The sequence below is a fragment of the Xenopus tropicalis genome, chromosome 4 (assembly GCF_000004195.4).
Source record: "Xenopus tropicalis strain Nigerian chromosome 4, UCB_Xtro_10.0, whole genome shotgun sequence".
Classification (NCBI taxonomy): domain Eukaryota; kingdom Metazoa; phylum Chordata; class Amphibia; order Anura; family Pipidae; genus Xenopus; species Xenopus tropicalis.
Genome location: NC_030680.2, coordinates 65,769,550 through 65,794,027, shown reverse-complemented (window position 1 = coordinate 65,794,027; position 24,478 = coordinate 65,769,550). Strand labels below are relative to the sequence as shown.

Here is a 24,478-nt window from a genome sequence, read left to right as displayed (position 1 = left end):
CTATATATATATATATATCCTCATTTTGTTTTTTTCAAACATTTGACTCGTGCGTACAAATTCCTGTGAGTGCCGTCCCTCCCTGTGTATATATATATATATTCATTCTGGGGGTATAGACTTCCTTTAACTGTGAATGAGGCCCATTATTTTAGTAGAAGGGCACTGGGATGCTCTGTTGCTTCCAGTGCTTCCTTCATGCCTCCCTTGCCCACTCCTCAATAATACAGTTCTGCCAAATGCAGGCAGCACTTAATTTGTAAGGGAATTGTAGGTCCATTCTGGATGCCCATTATTTTAATATCAGGGTAGCAGGATGCTGTTTTGCCCACATTATGTCAGGTGCTGTAGCCTGCAGGCTTTGGGGAGGGGGGTGTAACTTGAAGGTTTACACTCTCTTTCATGTATAAAACATTGCAAGAGAAGATGCAGGTCACAGGATCCACTTTTTCAGTGAAAAGAAGGAGATCAAGCTTGCCCATGGTTTGAACAATATCTGGACCATGAAAGAAGCATAACCAGTAGTGTAGGCTTAGTATGAACCAGCTCCCCACAACTCTCATACTTGTCTTGAGATTCCCCATTTTTGTTGCTGGGGAGGGGGGTGGAGCAATCCAAATTATATCAAGTGATTTATGTCCGCTAAGGCAAAGTAAAAATGGACCAATTATATATTAAAGTGTCTCTAACACAAATCCTGCATTTAGAGAGACAGATTTTCAGACTTGCAATTTCATTTGATAGTATGGGAGATTTCTTTTACCTCTTCTTAAGGTTTCTCTACCGAAATATATATAGTCTGCTAGAGCAGGCTTGGAATTTTTACTGTAGAAATATATAGCATTCATAGCAATTATTTGGTTTATTAGCCACAACAAGCTTTTATAGAATAGAAGAAAGTCCGATCGGCACTTTATTCAAACATGAATAATGTTGCTTGCAGCTATCACCAAATAAGTCCACCTTGCAGGACCATCAAACAATCTTTAAAAACAAACTCTGTGGGAAAGTGCAAAATAATTTTCCTGGTGCAGAATTTCTAAAACAATGAATGTTTCATTTCAGTGCAAGTGACAAGAGACTTCATGTTTTTGTTTGGCTCAAATACCTTCTGCATCTGGTGAGTAGGCCATCTCCCCAGAGTGTTGGTATTGCACTTTTATTAACTGGTTTTACACAAGGCATTTGGTCACTTACACTGCCATGAAAGATTCACTGTTTTAGAAATTCTGCAACAACAAGCTTTTTTGCCTGGGACACAGCCATTGTCTAATCAAGTGATTTTACACCTCCATAATAGGCAGAATCCATACAGTGAAAATAGTTGCAGTGTGAGGACATACTTTTAATTCAATATTGTTCCCTTAAGAAAATTATTTTATGATGTTATTGTGATGTTATTTTGTAGTTTGGCCTTGTTAACCTGTAGATTATGGAGTAACATAAAGCATGTTGGGATGATTACTCTGGAGTATGTTTAAAGGTCATAGAAACATGTAAAACTAGAAATATTTGAAATCTGTTTACTTCAGGATAGTAAGTCACTTTGCATTAACTAAATCTCCAGCCATTTGCTGAAATACACACACATACACACACACATGGTACCTGTCATCCAGAATGCACAGGACCTGGGGAATTCCGGATAAGGGGTCTTTCCATAATGTGCATCTACATATCTTAAGTCTACTAAATAATCATTTAAACTTTAAATAAACCCAATAGGATTGTTTTGCCACCAAAAATAATTAATTAAATCTTAGCTGGGATCAATTACAAGGTGTAATGTTTTAAAACTTTGGATTATTTGATTGAAAGAGAGTCTATGTGAGATTCGGAAATGTCCAGATAATTATGGGAAGGTCATCTCCCATAGACTTAACCCGTTATCCAGAAACCCGTTATCCAGAAAGCTTTGAATTAAGGGCTGACCATCTCCTATGAACTCCATTTTAAACAAATAATTAACCTTTTAAAAATTATTTCCTTTTTCTTTGTAATAAAACAGTGCTTTGTACGTGATCCCAACTAAAATAAAACCATGAAGACAGCCCTGCTTCCTTGTACTTGATCAGAAAAGGCAGAGCAAAAGAGTAGGGCTGACAGTTGCCATGTCTCCTTTTTGCTTCCCTTGCTCTAAACACAGAACAGGAGCATGGGCACTGAATGCCGATCCTATTTTGGCTTCTGGTGCTCATGTATGATCCCTGCTGCCTTTTTTAATGATATACATGGGATCATGGGCCTAAGCAGTGATAACCAGGAATTTTGGTGGAGGGAAGTAAAGTTAATTTGCAAAGCTATTTTTAGGAGTGTGGCTAGTGTGTTTGAGAAAGGGAGCCTTTCACCATATTGATGGTGAAATAATGCTATGTTTTAAATAATACCAGCAAATAACATCAAAACATGAAAAATGTATTTAATGGTTTTAATTTATATTGTTGCATAGAATTACATTTTCTTTCAATATACTAAAATTAAGTTTCTGGGTGGACATTGCTTTAATAGCCTTAATAGAGGGTGCTTCATAATTGCTTTATTCAGTCAATGTTTTGGTCACTCAAGGAACCCCCTTAGCTCCTGTGTAAAGTAAAAAAAGAAAGCTTGATACATTTTGCCAAGGCACCATCAGAATAATATGAGCTGATGACACATGGTTAACTAAATTTTGAAAAGCAAGAATGCTCCTTTATAAAGTCCCTCATGTTTTGAGAAGAGGTTGCCATGGAAAGACATCTGGGCACAGGATCAAAACACTGTGGAATATTTTCAGTGCAGATTTGTTTTCTTGGCATGTTCTCCAATGCAATGGCACACTAGGGTATTGCTGTACAGTGTGTTCTCATTAAAATCCCAAAGGGGTGTGTCTGTTCCAATACAAAGAGTGCTTCAGAGATCTTCAGATTATGTCTTTTCAGCTGGTGCTAATCTGCAACTTTAAGGCTACACTGGATATAAAACTTCTACGCATCCCAGCAAAATGGCAGGTTTTTGCTTAATAAAAAAAGAAACCAAGATAAATCCGGTCAGAACTTATTTCAAGCCAATTTATTGAATTTTAGTAATTTTCATTGCATTGTCAGTTTTGCATAGGTGTTGTTTGCTTGTTTCTGTCCGTAAAACTTATTTGGCCATACCAAAATATTAAAACTGTGATTCTGACTTCAGATTTTAAAAAAAAGCATTTTAGTGGTGTACGGACCCATAGGGTTAAGCTCCCTATGGTGTTATCCCTTATCTTTTCCTTATCTGTGCTGTTAGGGTTCTGGTACACGGGGAGATTAGTCGCCCGCGAGCAGGGAGTTTTGCCGCGGGCGACTAATCTCCCCGTGTACCAGAGCCCTTATAGGGCAGAGCCCTCTACACTCAGATTACAGTGTTAAGCTGCTCCTAATAGGTTTAGCTCAGGTTGACCACTCCCCTTGGCAGACTATATAGTGTCTTGCACAAGGAAGTGTCTTCCTCTCTGGCTGCTGTTGTCTCAGGCTTCACGTCATTGAGCCTGGAGGCATAAGGCCCCAGTAAAGAGAACCACCTATTTCTTAAGTCGGGGACAGGGCCCCGTGAACGAGGTAAAGCCAGAACAGTCAGTTTATATAATAGCACCCTCTAGAAGTGGTGAGAACAGTTAGCTTATCTAGTAAGGGCAGTTAATAGCCCCATCCAGGAGATGTAAAAGAGTTTAGCCTACCCCGGTTCTGTTGTCGTTCTTTAGGGACCGGTTTTATTAGACGCCAGGTACCAGTGTTAGGAGCTCTCCCCTGGACCATAGTCAGCCGGAACACTCCCTACTGAAAGGTCTTCATCTCAGGTATCAGCTAATCCTCTGTGCATCCTCCAAGAGGGGTATTCTGTTCCTAAAGGTCACATCTGCATTCTCCATTGTGACTAACATCCTATACTGCTGTATCTGTGAGTATAATCCCTGCTGCACTATTAAGTTGTGCCTTGTCCAATAAACTTGTACTATAGTTCAATAGCAAGAACCTTTCTGGTGTCCATTATTCTATCTGCACCACACAAGCTCTATTTAGTTGTAGTTCAACTACACCCTCAGCTTCATTAATACCTCCCATATAGCGGAGGCCCACTCCTGTGCATTAAGGTCGCATGTAACACATGCTCTATACCTATCACTAGCCTGTGTTTTGCCATTTATAAGCCAAACAAGTGTTACAGTGGTTTTATTGGATTTTAGTGATTTTTTTTGCATTCCGCATGGAAATTGTGTCTGCTATATATTATTATTGTATTGCAATTAAAAAATGTATGGTTTCTTGGTGTAAACCTAATGATCTAGGATTTTTGGCTGTGGAATCTAAAGTATGCCGTATTCTGCTGTAGTGCTTTGAAAATTTGGTACTTTACTGCTTTGAGTTTTTGATCTATAGCAGTCAGAAATCTCCATAAAACGATACATATCTGGTATTGGCACATTCAAAAGATATAAGGCATTCCAAATCAGTTGAATTTTTGTCTATTCAATAAATTTTTATCTGGTATAAATTCCTATATGTCGAAAATAGCTCTATATCATGTTCCAAAAGTGGAACATACAGATTTAGAAAGCTCAGGTTCTTCTAAAAAAAAAAAAACAATATAAAGTTTCCTAGGTAAACTAAAATTCCCCCAAGGAAATGCCCCTAATATCTGGCACGTAGTGAAAATGAAACGCAAAATTCTGCTAGCACTTAAAGGGTTAAAAGTTTTGTGACAAAATAGACTGATACGTGGAGCTATTCATAATTCCATCCACCTTGATTAAAGCACCAGTTCCAGCTGATGAAAAGCATTCTCAAAGCATGATGCTGCCTCCTCCATGCTTCATTGTGGGTAAGGTGTTTTTGTGATCATGGGCTGTGTTATTTTGGCACCAAACCTTCTGAAATTATGGCCAAAAAGTTCAACCTTGGTCTCATCACACCATAATACATGTTTCCACATGGTTGTGGGAGACTGGGTATACCTTTTTTGCAAGTTTAGCTGGGCTTGGATGTTTTTGTTTGTGAGTAAAGGCTTTTGTTACTGTACTCCACTACCCAGACATATGAAGAATACGACTGACTGTTGTCTTGTGTAGGGAACAGCAGTACTTGCCAAGAAATCCTGCAACTCCTTTAATGTTTCTGTAGGCCTCTTGGTGGCCTCCCTGACCAGTTTTCTCCTTGCCTTCTCATCAATTTTGGAGAGATGTCCTCATATTGGTACAGTCAATGTTGAGCCACATTTTCTCCACTCAATGATTGCCTTCACAGTGCTCCATGTAATGTTTAATGACTTTTTGTACCCCTGTCCTGATACTTTTTTTAATGATATGATCCCTTCCATGTTTTGAAAGTTCCTTGTGAACCATGGTTTTTGGTTTGATGCAGGATGCTCCGCTTTGCAGAGCGATTTCACAAAATTGGAAAACTGGGCAGCAAAATGGAAAATGAGGTTCATAATAATATCCAAGGCTATTTTGACACTAAAATCTACAATTAGTATTGATGTTGGTATATATAGTTTATGTATGTGAGTGTATAGATAGGTCAGTATAGGTTTGTGTGTGCTGGGTTCATTTGGAAGGGTTGAACTTGATGGACTTCAGTGTTTTTTCAATCCAACTTAACTATGTAACTATGAGCAAGAGATCAAGAGGAATAATCCAGCAGGAACAGTCAAACTTTATCTGAGCTCAATTAGAGCCATTTTAAGTGATGTCAGGCATATACTAACTACTATTTAAGATGAGACTGAATGTGATTGGTTGATTCTGAATGCAGCTACATCTTTGTTTATTAAATGGTATGCACAGTAATGCAACCAGGTTTTTGCTTTTCCCTCTTTCACTAAAATGTTTCTAATTTGTTTTCAACTTCTTTGTATATATTGTTCTCCCATGAGTTTGGGCTGAAATGTGGGCACACATATCAGGTTGGGTTTGGTAAAACTGTTCCTATAGTGCTCACAGTAACTTGTAAAACTGCATAAATTTTATTGTGCCAAGAATTGCATTCCCACAAAATAGCAAACCCCTTGTTTTAATCCACTGGGAGAGTACAAGTTATGCATTTTCTATAAAAGACTGAATTTTTCACATTTTATTTTGTTTTCTCATTTTGTAATTATGGTTTATCTGCTCCTATAGCCTTTAGTTCAGGGAGGTGCACCTGGGCCTCAATTCTGCTTTGGTAAACATAGACCATTTTTTATTGCCTGCACTATTATATCCTAGTTTACCTGCTTGAACACGATTACAAATTGGTACAGCAATAGGGGGCCCACAAATGAGATCTTTGCCCTGGGCAGGTTCACGGGCACTGCCAGTAGGAAGGAAACTGGGGACCTTGTCACGTGGTTTCCTCCCAGCACCCTTCCTTATCTACCAGACTTAGCTGTGCCATTAGAGTAGCCAGACAAGGAGCAGTAAAATGCATTGTTCCCTCTAAGCTGTGCACACACACAAATTTTGAGACCAGCACACAATAAATTGTAGTGCACACAAAGAATTTTGTTTGAAAACATATCATTTTGATGCACAAGGTTTTTAAAAAGTGCACACAAAATAATTTTTTTTTTGTGCACACAGCCAAGAGGGAACACTAATTGCTTTTTATGATGAGGTAAGTAAGAAGCTGGACACTGGGGATGCAATCGATATAATCTATTAGCATTTTGCCAAAGCATTTAATACCGTTCCCCACAAACGACTGTCTGGGTACAGAGGGTGGTTGTTATTGGTACATTCTCTACTTAGAGTAAGGTTCTCAGTGGGGTCCCTCAGGGTCCTGTACTGAGTCCACTTTTGTTTAATTTGTTCATAAATGACTTAGGAGAGGGTATTATAAGCAATGTATCAGTGTTTGCAGATGACACAAAACTCTATAGACCAGTCAATTCTATCCAGGATGTGGCATCCTTGCAGCAGGATCTTGGCAATCTGGGCAGCTAAGTGGCAGATGAGATGTAATGTGGATAAATGTAAGGTCACGTACCTGGGATGTAAAAATATGTAAGCCACTTATACCCTAAATGGGACTGTATTAGGCAAATCCATAATGGAGAAGGGCCTTGGAGTTCTTATAGATAATAAACTTGGCTGTAGCAAGCAATGCCAGGCAGCAGCTGCAAGGGCAAACAGGTTTTGATGTGTATTAAAAGGGGTATAGATTCACAGGAGGAGGGGGTTATTCTTACCCTTTACAGAGCACTGGTAAGGCCCCATCTAGAATATCCTGTTCAGTTTTGGTCTCCAGTGCTCAAACGGGACATTATTGAATTAGAGAGAGTCCAGAGAAGGGCAACTAAGCTGGTAAAGGGTATGGAAAGTCTCAGTTATGAAGAAAGACTGACCAAGTTTGGTCTGTTTACACTGGAGAAGAGGTGATAAAGAGGTGACATGATAACTATGTATACATATATAAGGGGATCATATAATAACCTCTCTAATGCTTTATTTGCCAGCAGGTAAATGGACACAAAGGCATCCACTCCGTTTAGAAGAAGGGAGGTTTTGTTTAAATATTCAGAAAGGATTTTTTACTGTGAGAGCTGTGAAGTTGTGGAATTCCCTCCCCGAATCAGTTGTGCTGGCTGATACATTATATAGCTTTAAGAAGGGGCTGGATGGCTTCTTAGCAAGTGATCATATAATAACCTCTCTAATGTTTTATTTACCAGTAGGTCCTTCCAACGGGCATGAGGGCACCCACTCCGTTTAAAAGAAGGGCGGTTCCGTTTAAATATTCGGAAAGGATTTTTTACTGTGAGAGCTGTGAAGTTGTGGAATTCCCTCCACAAATCAGTTGTGCTGGCTGATACATTATATAGCTTTAAGAAGGGGCTGGATGGATTCTTAGCAAGTGAGGGAATACAGGGGTATGGGAGATAGCTCTTAGTACAAGTAAGGGAATACAGGCTTATGGGAGATAGCTCTTAGTACAAGTGAGGGAATACAGGGTTATGGGAGATAGCTCTCAGTACAAGTGAGGGAATACAGGGTTATGGGAGATAGCTCTCAGTACAAGTGAGGGAAAACAGGGTTATGGGAGATAGCTCTCAGTACAAGTGAGGGAATACAGGGTTATGGGAGATAGCTCTCAGTACAAGTGAGGGAATACAGGGGTATGGGAGATAGCTCTCAGTACAAGTGAGGGAATACAGGGGTATGGGAGATAGCTCTCAGTACAAGTGAGGGAATACAGGGTTATGGGAGATAGCTCTTAGTACAAGTGAGGGAATACAGGGTTATGGGAGATAGCTCTTAGTACAAGTGAGGGAATACAGGGTTATGGGCGATAGCTCTTAGTACAAGTAAGGAAATACAGGGGTATGGGAGATAGCTCTTAGTACAAGTTGATCCAGGGACTGGTCCGATTGCCATCTTGGAGTCAGGAAGGAATTTTTTCCCCTCTGCGGCAAATTAGAGAGGCTTCAGATGGTTTTTTTTTGCCTTCCTCTGGATCAACTAGAAGTTAGGCAGGTTTTATATAGGCATTATGGTTGAACGTGATGGATGTACATCTTTTTTCAACCTAACATACTATGTTACTAATCATGGGCGCATTTCAGAGCTGTCAACCCCCCGTTTTTTAGGGGGAGTTCCCTTTTTTAGCTTGTCTCCCATCACCTAATTTGCTCCCTAATTATTTTTGTTAAATTCTGGGTGCACACAGAAAGCATTTGGTGCCATCATCAGAAGCACTTGCACATGTGTAAGTAACAATTTTCAGCTTAGCATTTGCGCATGCAGGTGCAGTGTTGGACTGGCCCACCAGGATACCAGGAAAACTCCCGGTGGGCCCAGGTGTCAGTGGGCCCTCCTGCTCCTGACCATTTGGCCTGTTTCATGGTCATTCCCTATTTCTGAATGGGAACAAAGAGGAGAAACAGATGGAATAATAGATGTTAGCATGTAAATAAAAGATACTAGGAGAATAAAGAGGTTGGTTGAGGAAAGGAGGAAAAATAGTTTGGAGAGTGGGCCTATGGTCTAAGGTTTTCTGGTGGGCCTTTGGGGTCCCAGTCCAACACTGTGCAGGTGACAACACTTCTGAATGTGCATTCACATGCGCTGCCGCCACTTCCAAGTATCAGGGAATTTTTCAGCGGTACGTTTGCACACCACAAAATCTCCCTAAAGCTGGCCATACACGTGGCGATTTGACGATGTTTCGTCATATCCGCCACACACCATTCAGGGCTGAATCGGCAGGTAAGGAGGTAGAAATAATAGGATTTCTACCTCCTTCTGCCGATTCAGCGCTGAAGGGAGATTTTGGTCAGGCGCCTTCTATGGCGCCCGATCAAATTTTCAAACTGGTCCGATCGGCGAGTCGGCCGATATCAGCAATTTCCTGCGATATCGGTCGACTCGCCGACATACCATACACGCACCGAATATCGTACGAAACGAGGTTTCGTACGATATTATTGGTGCGTGTATGGCCACCTTAATACTTCTCCAAGGTTGACAGCACTTGTATTTATACACTACAATATGGAAGGATTCTTTCTTCCTTATTAGCAAACGTACAGACCACCTCCCTTTACTAAAAGAGTGCAAGTAAAGGAAGAGCTGTGGGGGATATCCCTAAAATTGAGGGAAATTTTAGGGATATTCAAAGTCATCAAGAACACTGATCTAACCACTTTCCCCCCCACCAAGAGCCCCGAAGCGCATGCGCGTTGGCTGTTTCCACAGCTGTTTTGAACCCTGCATAAAGGGTTGCCGATTCCCTTCAGTTTAATATATAAAACAAGAATATTTTCCATACTGAAAAGCAACAAACATAATAAATATACGTTATTCGCCTTAATTGTTGTGTAACAATCAAAATGAATAACGTATATTGATTGTGTTTGTAAGCTTAGCTAAACGAGATATGCTGAAGGAGGGACTGTAAGGCTTTCAGCGATTGGCTGCAGTAGCAGAAAGGCGGCACCCGAAAATTCTCATTTAGAACTTAGACGTCTTCCTGTTTGTTGGAAGCCTAAGCTCTGGGCGGGGCTTGACACGGGGCGTGGTTTAAATAGACATTGCTGTGTGTTGTTGTGATGACTGTTGTGCAGAGTGGCTGGTGCTGTGAATAGGATTTGATAGCCCAATTACCTGCAGAGACGCTGTCATGGTGTTTCGGGGCTACAACAAGTTTCTGCTGTCCTTGTCAACTTCCGAATGGCCTCGCAAAACTCTGAGGCTTAGGCCACCGAGATGGGTGCCGGCCCGAATGTGCAATATAAGTGCCTGTTCCTACAAGCTAAGGAATGTCGATTGTGAGTAATTTCCTTAAGTACCGATTATCCCATGTGTGGGTTTTGCTGAAAATAGGCAGGGAGAATACATTTGCAGCACTTTAGCTTTTAGAGGATGCAGGCGTTTAGTTTTTGCCTCCTTCCATGTCAGCCATTGACGTTTGATTTTATAAATGGAGGCCCATGAATTTTTGGGGCCATAGAAATGAATATTAAGGATCGTTCAGAATGACTCATTGGTCCAAAATGTTACACTTATGTCGGGTTCCGTTCTAAGTCCTGCTAAATGACAAAACCCTAAGGCCAAGCCTTTGCCTAGGTGCTAGTTGTGAGCACAGAAACTAGCAGGAGTGGCCAATATTTTCTTTATCAGTTCATTTTTGTATAAATGGTATCTGTCCCTTTATTGTGTAATAAATCTGTGAAAGGTCCCAGTTTGCTAATGTTTTGTGGCCCTTATGTCAAAGAGATTTAATAACTGAAAACGTGTCCACTAAATGGGCACCTAGCCCCAAGCACTGAACAAAATTTCAGTCCTCCTAAACATAATGCAGTTAAGGCCATTGGTAATTTTTTTTTTTTTTTTTTTTACAGCTGCAACCAACTTATTTATGCTGTGAGCAACAGATTTAATTTGCTGCGACTGTGTAATCTGCAAATTTGCAATGCATCACTGAGAAACGGTTGTGTTGAAAAAATGTTAGGGTAAGGGGGTACATCAATACCATTTTTTTATGTTAAAAAAAAAAAAAAAACTTAAACATCTACTACAGTTTAGTATGACTTTCAGTTCCCCTTTAATTACCTTTTGTCTTTTGAGAAACTCCCTTCAGCAGTGCTCAATAAACTTTATAATTTGTTTTTCACTTTATGGTCACAAAACAGACTAGCCGAGTTTACCATGCTTACACTGCCTATTTGACTTGTGTCCTTGACAAATGCAAACATCTAACTGAGATTACCTTTGTGGTTACCTAACCCTTCTTATCTCTAAGGCTAGTGGCAGTGGGTGCTGTTTCTCAAAAAACACCTCCACTCAAATCTGCTCCCTGTTGTGTCCGCACCCAGATCCACTGCGTCAGCCCAGGTGCAGACACGGAGTGGATTTCAGCAGTGAACTGCATACTTGCGCATTTTGGCACCAAAATCGGCTCCTCGTGTCTGTATTCCGGCCGACACAATGGTTCCTGGTGCAGACACGAGAGAGCAGATTCGAGTGCCGTGGCTGGTTCTTGGCCTGCACTTATACAAAGCCCAAGACACAGCCCTGTTTGGCACTATCCTAAGGCCTCTTCCAAATTTCATTTGGATGCTGCAAAGTTGGTCTGGCCACCCAAGACCCTCAGTTCATTATTTGTCAAATTCAGTAACCAAAGTTACACTCCCTCTCAAAGCTTTAGGCCAGTGCCACACAGTGTTTTCTCTACTGGTCTAAAATCGCCAGAGGAGAAAATGGCAATTTACTCCTGTCTGCCCAGTGTTTGTGCACAGACAGATGCACACACCCCTGCACTAACTGCTGATGTTCAAACCCAAATTGGTAACTGCCTCCTGGCTATCTCCTCCTGGATGAACCGACGCCAGCTCAAACTTAACCTAGCTAAAACAGAGCTCATGGTCTTCCCGCCCAAACCTGGCCCTCCTCCTCCTTTCACCATTAGTATTGATGGCATGACCATCAACCCTGTAAATTCTGCACGCTGCCTTGGGGTTATCTTTGACCAGTCCCTCTCCTTCTCTAACCATATTAAAGGAACAGTAACACCTAAAAATGAAAGAGCTTTAAAGTAATAAAAATATAATGCACTGTTGCCCTGCACTGGTAAAACTGGTGTGTTTGCTACAGTAACACTACTATAATTGATATAATAAGCTGCTGTGTAGCCATGGGGGCAGCCATTCAAGCTGGGAAAAAGGAGAAAAGGCACAGGTTACATAGCAGATAACAGAAGTTCTGTAGAATACAATAGTGTTTTATCTGTTATCTGCTATGTGCCTGTGCCTTTTCTCCTTTGAATGGCTGCCCCCATGGCTACACAGCAGCTTATTTATATAAATTATAGTAGACTTTCTGAAGTAAACACACAACTTTTACCAGTGCAGGGCAGCAGCACATTATATTTTAGTTACTTTTATACACTTTCATTTTTTGGTATTACTGTTCCTTTAATAACACTGCCAAAACCTGCCGCTTTTTCCTCTGCAATATTGCCAAGATACGCCCCTTTCTTTCACAAGCGACAGCTAAAACACTAATCCATGCCCTTATCCTTTCCCGCTTAGATTACTGCAATCTCCTACTAACCGGCCTCCCAGACTCCCACCTCTCTCCCCTGCAATCAATTTTAAACTCTGCTGCCAGGATCCTCCTGCTCTCTCCTAAGAGGGAACCTGCTCAGCCTCATTTAAGCTCACTAGCATGGCTGCCTGTCAAGCAAAGGATAGCTTACAAAATCCTTCTGCTGACATTCAAAGCCCTGCACTCCTCTGCTCTCACTACATTTCTTCACTGGTCTCTCTACATGTTCCTGGTCGTCTCCTCCGCTCCTCTCAGAGCCTCCGTCTTTTTACACCATCCACACTCACTGCGCTCTCTCGTCTTAAACCTTTCTATCTCGCTGATCCTTACCTCTGGAACTCTATCCCTGAATCCCTCCGTAAGGAAAACTCGCCCACTCCCTTTAAGAAAAAACTCAGCTGTTACCTTCTGGAGCACTAAAACGTTATTTTGCCCAGTCCTGCGCTTAAAGGCAAATGCCCATACCTGGTGCACTCTTACCTTCCAGTTTGTGCCTGTATGTTACCCAACCAGTCAGATTGTAAGCTCTACGGGGCAGGGACCTCCTTCCTACTGTGTCTCGTACCACGTGGCTTATTTATATATATATATATATATATATATCTATATCACTTGTCCTCCCTGTGTGTAATTTTGTATTCTGTAAGATTGTACAGCGCTGCGTACCCTTCTGGCGCTTTATAAATAAAGTTATACACACATACATACATACACATAGGGTGAATTCTGTCACAGAAACACCAAACTATGCATTTTTGGTCAGATTTCCAGCCCTGCATGTGCTCTGTAGGACAATGGATGCTGTTCCTGTCAGTGCACATAAAATATGTTGCAGACAGGAGCAGATCATCCTTTTCTGTACCGGACTTTCTACACCAGTGGAGAAAATGTGTGCCACTAGTCGGGTTTCTTGTTCAGTGCTTATATGTTTTGGGGGAAAGCGTTAAGGTTAAAAACAGGGTGCTTTGTTGCTCACAGAAAGTCATCCACCCTGTGGGCGACAAAGTATCCATATACCTTTTATTTGGTCCCTGCTGATAAAACCGTATGTAATTGAGCAAACATAACTCCTCATGCATTTTTGCTCTATTATGTGAGCTAATGACTTTACCAGAGGTGAATGAATTTGCACCAATATAAAGATATTTATTTTTTTTTTGTAAGATTTTCTTTATTAGTTTTGAACATACAAACATTAAAAGAAAAAGGTAGAATAGGGGTGGGAAAAGATAGAAGGGGGGTAAAAAGAGGGTGGTAGTGGGCGCCTCACTTTAAAATACAGCCTAGGGTTTTGTTGCTAGAGTTCTTTAGTCGCTCAGTTAATATAAAGATATTTTGGGCACTTTGTTGCCTGTGGTTTGTTTCCTGCAAGTAAAAAAAAATTCCCAGTATTTTCTTACCCTTGGTGGGGTAATGAAATACAAGAAGGTTTCTATCATTTGGTTGCTTTGTGAAAGGGGGGAAAACCACAAGAAATATTCTGTCATTCATTTTGAATGGGAGAAATCACTTTGACTTTCCTTGTCCTGCCTAGTGAAAGGGCAAGGCTCATTTTGAATGATACAGACCAGTCACTAGACAGGAAAAGGTGTATATATAATTTCCAGTTTGTTCTGAATGGGAGGGTGATTCTAATGTTTCGTTGCCCCAGTGAAATGCTAAAAATCTCAGTTTGCCTTTACCCTGCATCATGGCAGACCATCATCTTGGATACATCACTCAGGGCTTTTCTTGGGTCCTATGCACACTGCAGCCCCCAGCAGCCAGTCAGTCTGTTGCTGCTTTCCATAGTCAGTAGGGTATAAATAAATAAAAACTGCAGTTTTTCAGCCATGGATTCTCTGCCTATTAGCCAGGAAGGTTATTTAGGGTGTGTCACCATGATCCACCCTTTGATGCAATAAAGTCAGTCCCAAACTGGCAATCTGTAGACCTGCTGTAATATGCCATAGACTGTCACTATTTATTTGGCCTGTGATGGGCTATTTGGCCCTCTGTGTACTAGGGCCTGTTTTGAATCTCAGTCTGAACCTGCGTAACATTTCATGCCACAATAGCCTATAATAAAGCCTATTACCCTAAAATTGCTTCCCCCACCAGAGGTGCGGGCTAGTAGAGCCACTCTGGGGAAACAGTAGTCTTGAAAAAATAAAAAATTCCACACCTTGAGGGAGCTCTGTTTGGGCAGCCATGTTGTAGCACTTGCATGCGCATAATGAGCGAGTACCTTAACTCTCTCATTATGTGAATGTGTGATAGGCGGTTGAGTCGCATCCACTGCTCCTACATCACATGCATGCTCATAATGAGCAAGTGGGGAGTCTCACTCATTATGTGCACGCAAACTATGTAAAAGGAGATTAATATTAAATCTAAAGTCAGTGTTCTGGTCAGGAAGATGACTTTGATACATAATTTAGGTCTCAGGGAGAAAAAATATGACTGTCCAGCTTCTGGCTGACTTAAACACGTATACTTCTTGGACAGTCCACTGATCTACAGAGAGAATGGAAGTTGCAATCCAGCACTGAGGAACTGCATTTTGCATTAGAAAATAATTCTGTTGTTGTAAGGGCTGATGCATAGGTATACACCCATGCTTCAATAGCTTGGCACATTTCACAGTATTGAATGATAACACAAGAACATAATGAAGCCAATTTCTCTTTCATATACAGCAAACAAATATAATATTTGGTCTTGATCTACTTTTTGTTATAGGAAGCAACTGTCTGTAAAGAATTGTCCGAATCTTCTTTTAAAATTCCGTATTTCGTTTTTCTGAATTGTGCAGTACGTGAGTACTGTGGGGCGGTATATAGTTTGAAGGTAGAATAGGAAACCATTCTGGTACAACAAATATATAACACCCCACAGAGAAAACTAGCTGTGTTTAAAACATGGGTAAACTGTAAATCAGGCACAAATTCTAGCCCAAAGTTTGTTTTAGGAGCTGTATAGTTGTTTTTGTGTGATAGAAGCTTGACAGGTTAAAGATCTGCTTGCAGTCAACAATTTTGAATACTCTGCCATTAGCAAATAGGAAGAATTATGGATCTCTGTACCATGCAGTTGTGCAAGGAATAAGGATATGTTGGGCTTCAAAATGTGCAGGATAAAAACAATCTTTTATTTATTTATATTTATTTTTTTTAAAGCCATCTTAGGATTTAGGGTACCTTTTGTCTTCTCTTGGAATTTGAGCTTTTGATGGGCTGCTCCTATAAGAGCTGTTACATTTGGTCCTGTGATGAGAAACTATTTTAATATTTATGGAAATTAACCTAATTTAAAGCTGACTTTTCATCCCTTAATTTCATCCAGATACTGGTCAGGTAGGCCTGTCCGAAGTATGAAGGGCCAAATCGTCAGCTTAAATCTGCCTATATATAGCCACTTTAGGAGCCCTAAGCTTGCTATTTTTGTTCTCGTTCCATTACAAAACTTTACTCTCACCTCAATACATTATTTCGTAGGTATTTTTCCTTTGTGTTGTTCATGTGTGCGTTTAGTACAGTAGCTTTGTGCAAGACAGTCTTTAATTTCTTTGGGTTTGGTGCAATCATTTTGTTAATGGTTTCTACTTCCCCGACAGTACACCCATTGTGGAGAGGTGAAATCGAAGTTCCTGGGGGTTCTCGTCAGTCTCCGATTAACATTCGAATTCGCGACAGTGTTTTCCATCCTCAACTAGCACCTGTGCATACTCAGTATGACCCGAATACATGTCTTTACATCTGGAATAATGGCTACTCCTTCTTTGTGGAATATGATGACTCTACTGACAAATCAAGTAAGTGATATCTACAGAAATGTACCCCCATCAGGGGCCTGGTGTGTTTGTAACGTAACTGTAATCTGTGATCCCTGTACTTTAAAGCAACACAAAGTTCTACTTTAAAAAAAAAAAAAAAAAAATGATCAGGCCTTACTAAGGTCATCAGCATTCTTCTGCAAAAGACATGAAGTGATCACAAAATCCATAAAAGCATACTGCAATATACATAGAAACATTAGACTGAGTTCTGAAAATGTTCTTTTTGACAAAATGTGTTCATTCTGCATTACATTGGCCGTCGGGTACTTCATCTCAGAGGTGGTATCGTGCATTGCTGATACACACCTGAGTTAATTTACAATTTTCAGAAGGTCCCTGAGAGCATGCACAGACTGTGATCAGTCTCATGTTCTTTAAACTGATGCAATCATTATTTGCATGATGAGGGAATAGATAGAGGTGTGCCTGCTGCTATATTTGTAATGAACCTTTTCACTGCATTCTTCTCTAGTACAAATTAGCAGTGAATAAATGGTTGGTTCACTTTCCAAACATTTTTTTTTTTTTTTTCACTTTTTCAGCTAAAAATGGAAAAAACATTTTTTTTTTTTTCACTGCTACCCAAAAAATGATAGATTATGTTCCCGTGAGTATGATAATATGTGCCATGCAAATAGCTGCAGTTCACACAAACTCATCAGAGAAACTTTTGAGCGAGGAGGAGCTTTTCTTCTGTCTGTGTGAGTCACATGTGAGCGTCTCCCCTGCTCCCCCCTCCCTCCCTGAACATTCATAGCAGGAGACAGCAGCAGCACCAGATCCTGTTACGTGCCTGTGACTTTAGCAACCAATAAGAGGAGAAGCATGGAAAAGAGACAGGAAGCAGACATGCGCAGTAGCTTTAGAAACTCCAACTGCCAGTATTCTGCATTATACAGAGCTTCACCATGCTGAGCCAGGCTTGTGCAGAAAGGGGTCGGCGACCCCCTCCCCTGGTGCCTCTACTCTATCTTTATAGATAATTTTCTCTAAAACAGACATTTTCTTAGACATACATTACATATTTTATTAAAATTACCTAATCTGCTAAAATAGCTTAATGTATGTGAAGGTGAACCAACTCTGTAATGTTTCAGTCTAGCCACTCTGTAGTAATGTTTGTTGCTTAGTAATCTAGGGGCAGACTCTGAACTGTTGCATTTGGCAACATTAGTTGATACATTTCTTGGAAGCATCTGTGGAATATGTTTATGAAGATTCTGAGCAGCCACTCGGATGGGTGGTGAAACGTTTTCAAGAAAACTCAGAAAAGTCCAGTTTTGTTAAACTTAATTCTACTAGATATTGCACATCTATGGAATGTTAACAACTATTGTATCCATTTTAACAAACTTCATAAAAGCATACTATATTAGACAGAAGCATGCAAATTATTGATTTATTGGTTCGCTTTATGGGTTCGATTAAGTTTTGGCAAATACGTTTTGATGAAATGATAAAAAAATAAAGAAGGAAGGTTCATGCATCATATTGGAACAGTTTAGTCGGTGACCTCCCACCCTTACAGAACTGATCCAGGTGAAAAATGAAACTTTAAACTTTAATGTTGGAAAACTGTTTACAAATAAAAAAAAAAAAAAGATGGAAAGCTGTTGGAAAAAAAAAAATCACTTTTAGTTCAGTTGTTTTCAGAAAGTTTTCCATCAGGGTTTGTGTGAATGGATTATTGAATAAAACTTTTTCCTCACATTATTTTCAGCTGTTAGTGGAGGACCTCTAGAAAACCCATTTAGACTGAAGCAGTTTCATTTCCACTGGGGCAGAAACAACGACTGGGGCTCTGAGCACACTGTGGATAGCAGAGTGTTCCCTGCAGAGGTCAGTAATAAACACACTTCTCATCACACTTCTCATACAGCCAGCGTCTTTCCCCTGGAGACCTCCGACTATAGTTAATTATATATCCCAAGCTAAGTTAATGTTGATTGCAATGCTAATTATCTACTAAAAACTACACCTAAAGTTATGTTGTAAAGTTAGGCTGAAGCTGGAGCATAACTAGAATTTAGTAGGGAAGAAAGGTCATTTATAATACCACCTCCAGAACTATTGGGGCTTATGAGAAAACAAGCAGTCTGCTGGCATTCTATTATCTATTTAGCCCCTGGAGAACGAATATATCATAATTAGGGCATATGCACACTCATCAGAAGAGGATCCAATAATATGATGCTGCAGCCCTGGCTTTATAGAATTTTGAAACTGCCTGATATCTGGCAAATCCCTAGCTATATATTGGCCAGGAGTTCTGTCATTTTTCTAACTTGTTAGTCATTTTCTGGTCAGAGGCTGTTTGAAATATGTAATTTTAAAAAGGGTTGTATTTTTCAGGAAAGGCAGTGTAAATATCTGAATGGAAATCTATTTTCAGCATCACTTGATATTGTGTATGTTTGAATGCTTACTTATTCCTCTTTTTGGCTATTAAAAGCTTCACCTGGTGCACTGGAACTGTTCCAAATATCGGACGTTTGAGGAAGCGATTATGGAACCCAATGGCTTGGCTGTTATTGGCGTGTTCTTGAAGGTAATGCTATCATGAAGCAAGATGTCTAGAAATTACAGTTCCGGAAGAATTTGTCGTTAAAACCTTTTTCTCTTTGCGCTGATGCATTTAATGTCAACTCCACAGGTGGGGAAACACCATGAGAAGCTGCAAAAGTTGGTGGACATTTTACCATCTGTCAGATACAAGGTAAATTCAGCATACTTTATTTTCATGAGTTCTAATGTTCACCATAGTCTAGCTGTAAGCATTTGTTATAGGGACTTGCCGCTTTCCTACTCATGCAATAATATTATTTTAAACATGAATCTCCAGGTGGAGGTAGAATTTCTATTGTTTCTACCTCCATATCTGACGATTCAGCCCTGAACGTCGGTGGATGGTGGGAATGTTCTTTCATGCAACCAATGGTCCCAACATGTATTATCGGATTGCCGGTATTCTGGCTCATCTCTCTATATTGGTGTGCAAAGATAAGTAAAACCGTCGAGCACAGGAGGGAGGCACATTTCTACACTTCATAGGCAAGGGGAGATCATACAATAGGAGCTCAGAAAAGACAAGTTAAAAACGAATTAATTTCAAAGAAGAATTATGGGTGTGGGGAGCACTGTAGGGTAGAACCTGAGAATGACCACGCAGATTTTAAAATGTAATGGAGGAGCATTAGGAAAGTAAAATGGTTAAAGAAAAAAAATGTTAAAGAAAAGTGGTGAATTTGACATGTATGGGGTTAATTTATTGCTCTAACTCTGCCTGTCCTCATCTTACTGGAATGTAGAGGGTTAATGCATTTATGTCTAATTTCTGCAGCAGTTTTACTGGTGTGTCTGGGGTTCAGTTGATTCTTTAAATACAATTTTTGGAACCTTGCCTTAAGTTGTTGCATCCAGCAAGTTAAGAGGAATAGCTATTTGCCACCCTTGGTAGGTTTAAGAGACAAAGTTCTGGTCAATAAACTGGTAATTCATCTAGTCTAGTGCAGAGAGCTCAGTTGCTAGGACCCCCCCCACCTAGGTTGGAAAGGGGAACGTAGGGGTAGGGGGCTGCATTGTGAAAGCCTCCTTTGGGTGGCACATAGTACAGAATGAGTATTTTTTACTTTGAGCCGAGTTCTTCTACTTTATGGTTGGGCACCATAATGCAACTTTTATATATCTGCTCTAGAAACAAGATATCTCTTTAGTTCTCTTGGCAGGAGATAGCTGTACCACTAGTATATTGTATTTACTACATGAAGGTAACTGTGTGAAAATGCATTGTTCTTGGTTTCTGTGCTAATAAAAAAATAGTACGGACACTTCTGAACACTGTTCTGACAGTAGAATTTGTTAACGCTTATTAGTTATGTTGACAGTTTATTTTCATGTATCTATATCTAGCTATTGGAGTGGGCTCACTGCAGGTGTATATACAATAGACCTGTATTAAACCTGAATAACTGAGGATTTTAGAAATCTCAAAATATAAACATTAGCAAATTTGTATTGCTTATGGTGTTTTAAAATCAACGAAAGCCCATTGTGCATCCTTGTTTTTGTTCTTAAGCATGCTGCTGTTTTTCTCCGGAAGCCTGCTTGCCTTATTCCCATTCCTTTAGGAACACCATGTAAGCACCTGGGATTTGCTCCCTGGGTCAGAAATGATTCAAACCCACTGCTTCCCAACACATCTTGAAAGTCTTGCTCCATTTTATGAGACCCAACCTGCTTGGTTTCCTTATGATTACATCATGGATGAGTGGGATGCAGCCTTTTGAAGTAAAGGGGTCAGCATAATTATGTCGCCAAAGGAAAGGGACCCTGTTTGTCCACCCATTTGAACCTATGCCTAGAGCTCACTTTCTTGTCCCCCAGGTTCAAAGGGTTTGGGGTCATCCCACTCATCACTAACTTAAAAATACATCTTGGATGCTCTGAGTAAAATCAACTATATACAGTGGCTTGCAAAAGTATTCGGCCCCCTTGAACTTTTCCACATTTTGTCACATTACAGCCACAAACATGAATCAATTTTATTGGAATTCCACGTGAAAGACCAATACAAAGTGGTGTACATGTGAGAAGTGGAACGAAAATCATACATGATTCCAAACATTTTTTACAAATAAATAACTGCAAAGTGGGGTGTGCGTAATTATTCAGCCCCCTGAGTCAATACTTTGTAGAACCACTTTTTGCTGCAATTACAGCTGCCAGGCTTTTAGGGTATGTCTCTACCAGCTTTGCACATCTACAGACTGAAATCCTTGCCCATTGTTCTTTACAAAACAGCTCCAGCTCAGTCAGATTAGATGGACAGCGTTTGTGAACAGCAGTTTTCAGATCTTGCCACAGATTCTCGACTGGATTTAGATCTGGACTTTGACTGGGCCATTCTAACACATGGATATGTTTTGTTTTAAACCATTCCATTGTTGCCCTGGCTTTATGTTTAGGGTCGTTGTCCTGCTGGAAGGTGAACCTCTGCCCCAGTCTCAAGTCTTTTGCAGACTCCAAGAGGTTTTCTTCCAAGATTGCCCTGTATTTGGCTCCATACATCTTCCCATCAACTCTGACCAGCTTCCCTGTCCCTGCTGAAGAGAAGCACCCCCAGTGCATGATGCTGCCACCACCATATTTGACAGTGGGGATGGTGTGTTCAGAGTGATGTGCAGTGTTAGTTTTCCGCCACACATAGCGTTTTGCATTTTGGCCAAAAAGTTCCATTTTGGTCTCATCTGACCAGAGCACCTTCTTCCACATGTTTGCTGTGTCCCTCACATGGCTTGTGGCAAACTGCAAACGGGACTTCTTATGGTTTTCTGTTAACAATGGCTTTCTTCTTGCCGCTCTTCCATAAAGGCCAACTTTGTGCAGTGCACGACTAATAGTTGTCCTATGGACAGATTCCCCCACCTGAGCTGTAGATCTCTGCAGCTCGTCCAGAGTCACCATGGGCCTCTTGGCTGCATTTCTGATCAGCGCTCTCCTTGTTCGGCCTGTGAGTTTAGGTGGACGGCCTTGTCTTGGTAGGTTTACAGTTGTGCATATTCTCCTTCCATTTCTGAATGATCGCTTGAACAGTGCTCCGTGGGATGTTCAAGGCTTTGGAAATCTTTTTGTAGCCTAAGCCTGCTTTAAATTTCTCAATAACTTTGTCCCTGACCTGTCTGGTGTGTTCTTTGGACTTCATGGTGTTGTTGCTCCCAATATTCTCTTAGACAACCTCTGAGGCCGTCACAGAGCAGCTGTACTGTACATTTACTGACATTAGATTATACACAGGTGCACTCTATTTAGTCATTAGCACTCATCAGGCAATGTCTATGGGCAACTGACTGCACTCAGACCAAAGGGGGCTGAATAATTACGCACACCCCACTTTGTTATTTATTTGTAAAAAATGTTTGGAATCATGTATGATTTTCGTTCCACTTCTCATGTGAACACCACTTTGTATTGGTCTTTCACGTGGAATTCCAATAAAATTGATTCATGTTTGTGGCTGTAATGTGACAAAATGTGGAAAAGTTCAAGGGGGCCGAATACTTTTGCAAGCCACTGTAAGGTGTTCAGGGTTTAATTTTGGGGTGTCTAAAACATTTTCTGCACAGGGGCTGCTCTCTGTGAGAATATGTATGCATCCCTATTTATTTGTGCAAGGTTTCCATTTCCCTCCAGGTAATTAAAAAAAAAAAAAAAAAAAAAAAAAAAGTTTGCAAACTAATTTTAAGAGTTTTAGATTCAAAGCAACATCATTTTAGTCCAGAACAACCAGCGTTTCTGACACTGATAGCTGTCAGAGGCAAACGCAGCATAGGGCTCCAGTGCAGAAATAGAGCAAGTGTCGCCTGGTGATTGAGCAGTCATAGAGCAACCTCTTAAAGTTGTCCACTGCAGTGGGAGAACTGAGGCTTGTTGGCTTGTGTCTTGTTTTTTGCTGTTGGGATCATCAGTGACCACCATCTGAAAAGAGACACAAGAGGAGGGCAAAAAATCAAAATCTATAAAGTATAACTAAACAGACCAACTGTTAAGAATAGGACATTCAATAGCATACTAAAAGTGAATGGACTGTCTGAAAGAGTGAGGGCCCACGCACAGACACAGCAACTTTACTATTAGGGATTATATTTTTAAATAAAATGACAAAATAGTGGCAAATTCCTACTAAAGCTGTTACATTTTTATCTTCCCCACCAGAGGGCAGTAGAGCCTCATTGTGTTCAATTTAGAATCAAACTTGTGTCACTTGCAAGATTGTTACATTTTAGCAGCCATCCTGAGCTTTTGCAAAGTAGAAAGCACTCAAACTGTGAGTCTTTATTCAGTCTAGTTGAAAACGTGACTTCAGTTGCCCTTTCAGTTGTTGGACACTCCAAGGTAAAGATGGATTTCTGTGGAGGATTGCTAAAAGAGGGTAGTTAAAAGACAAATGGAGAAGAACTAGGCATTACTTGACCCTTCTGTGCACTTTTCGTTATTGGCCACAACAAACTGAGCAGTCAGTGTCTTTAACACTGAGTTTTAAGTCTGAGTATCCACTGAAGTTCATATAAGCAGTAAAGGTGACATTGACTATGTGGGCATTTTAGGTATAGTACAAATATTGTGACTCATAAACTTCTCTCTATTCGTTTCTCGTGCTGCAATCATTTTGCCCAGCACTTACTACTATTTACTACTAAAGGTAATGGCATACATGGTGTTTTCTGCAGAATTTTGTCATGATTATGGTAGTTCTTGCCTAAATAGTCTTGTTTTGGGCATATATTGGTTGAGCCATAACCACAAATTCTCACAGATAATTCTCTGTTTTACCTGATATACACCAATGTTTGTTCAAGACACAGTAGAGCAATCTAATGCATCATACTTTTGCAGTATTTTATTAAGTAACTTTTTTTTTTTTTTTTTCTTTTAGGATGCTCTCACAGAATTTAATTACTTTGACTCATCTTGCCTTTTGCCGTCCTGCGGTGATTACTGGACCTATTCAGGGTCTTTAACCACTCCACCACTGACTGAATCGGTGACTTGGATTATTATGAAAAAACCTATTGAAGTTGATCACAGTCAGGTGATTGATCTAAAACCTCTTTTGTCTAAGCAGACTTTAAAGACCTTTATAACCCCTGTCTATGCCTAAGCAATGTGATCTAAAGACTGGTGCCACAGTAAGCTATATTACTTAAGGGCTTAATCAGCATGCAAGCTTCAGTTGTCTGCTGCAGACGTTTTTGAACTGTTTCTTGAACTTAAAGGGCAGTGAAAAACAAATACAAACTTTATTTAAATCTTTTTTAGAAATATGTATATATAGATATATGTAAAGCTGGCCTGAATTGTGGCCTAAAGCTGGCCTTACATGTGGTGATCAGTTTTTATTTTTTGTAGCCTCTTTGTTACATCTTTCTTGTCCTTCCCTTTCTCCACACTTCAGTCCATTTGTAAACTTGAATCCACCTCATTCTCTTTAACCCTTGTTACATCTGTCTTTTAGCTTTTTATTTTTTATTGCGTTGAAAACAAATGACATTCAGACATTTTAATTCCCTCCAACAATTTTGTTTTTATTTATAGCAATTTAAATTTTTCTCTTAACTATTTACTTTATA

At 40.2% G+C, this 24,478-nt stretch overlaps 1 protein-coding gene across 2 annotated transcripts in view; it reads left to right on the top strand.

Annotated features, from left to right (window-relative positions):
• Window positions 1–24,478, top strand: part of ca5b (carbonic anhydrase VB, mitochondrial) — a 34,127-nt gene that overhangs the window by 4,927 nt on the left and 4,722 nt on the right. The window contains 6 exon segments of one of the 2 annotated variants that reach the window (NM_001045690.1): window positions 10,051–10,257; window positions 16,131–16,328; window positions 18,073–18,191; window positions 18,805–18,900; window positions 19,006–19,068; window positions 23,785–23,940. In NM_001045690.1, coding sequence (NP_001039155.1) covers window positions 10,110–10,257; window positions 16,131–16,328; window positions 18,073–18,191; window positions 18,805–18,900; window positions 19,006–19,068; window positions 23,785–23,940 — 780 coding nt within the window. In that variant the 5' untranslated portion in view covers window positions 10,051–10,109. 2 annotated transcript variants of the gene reach the window in all.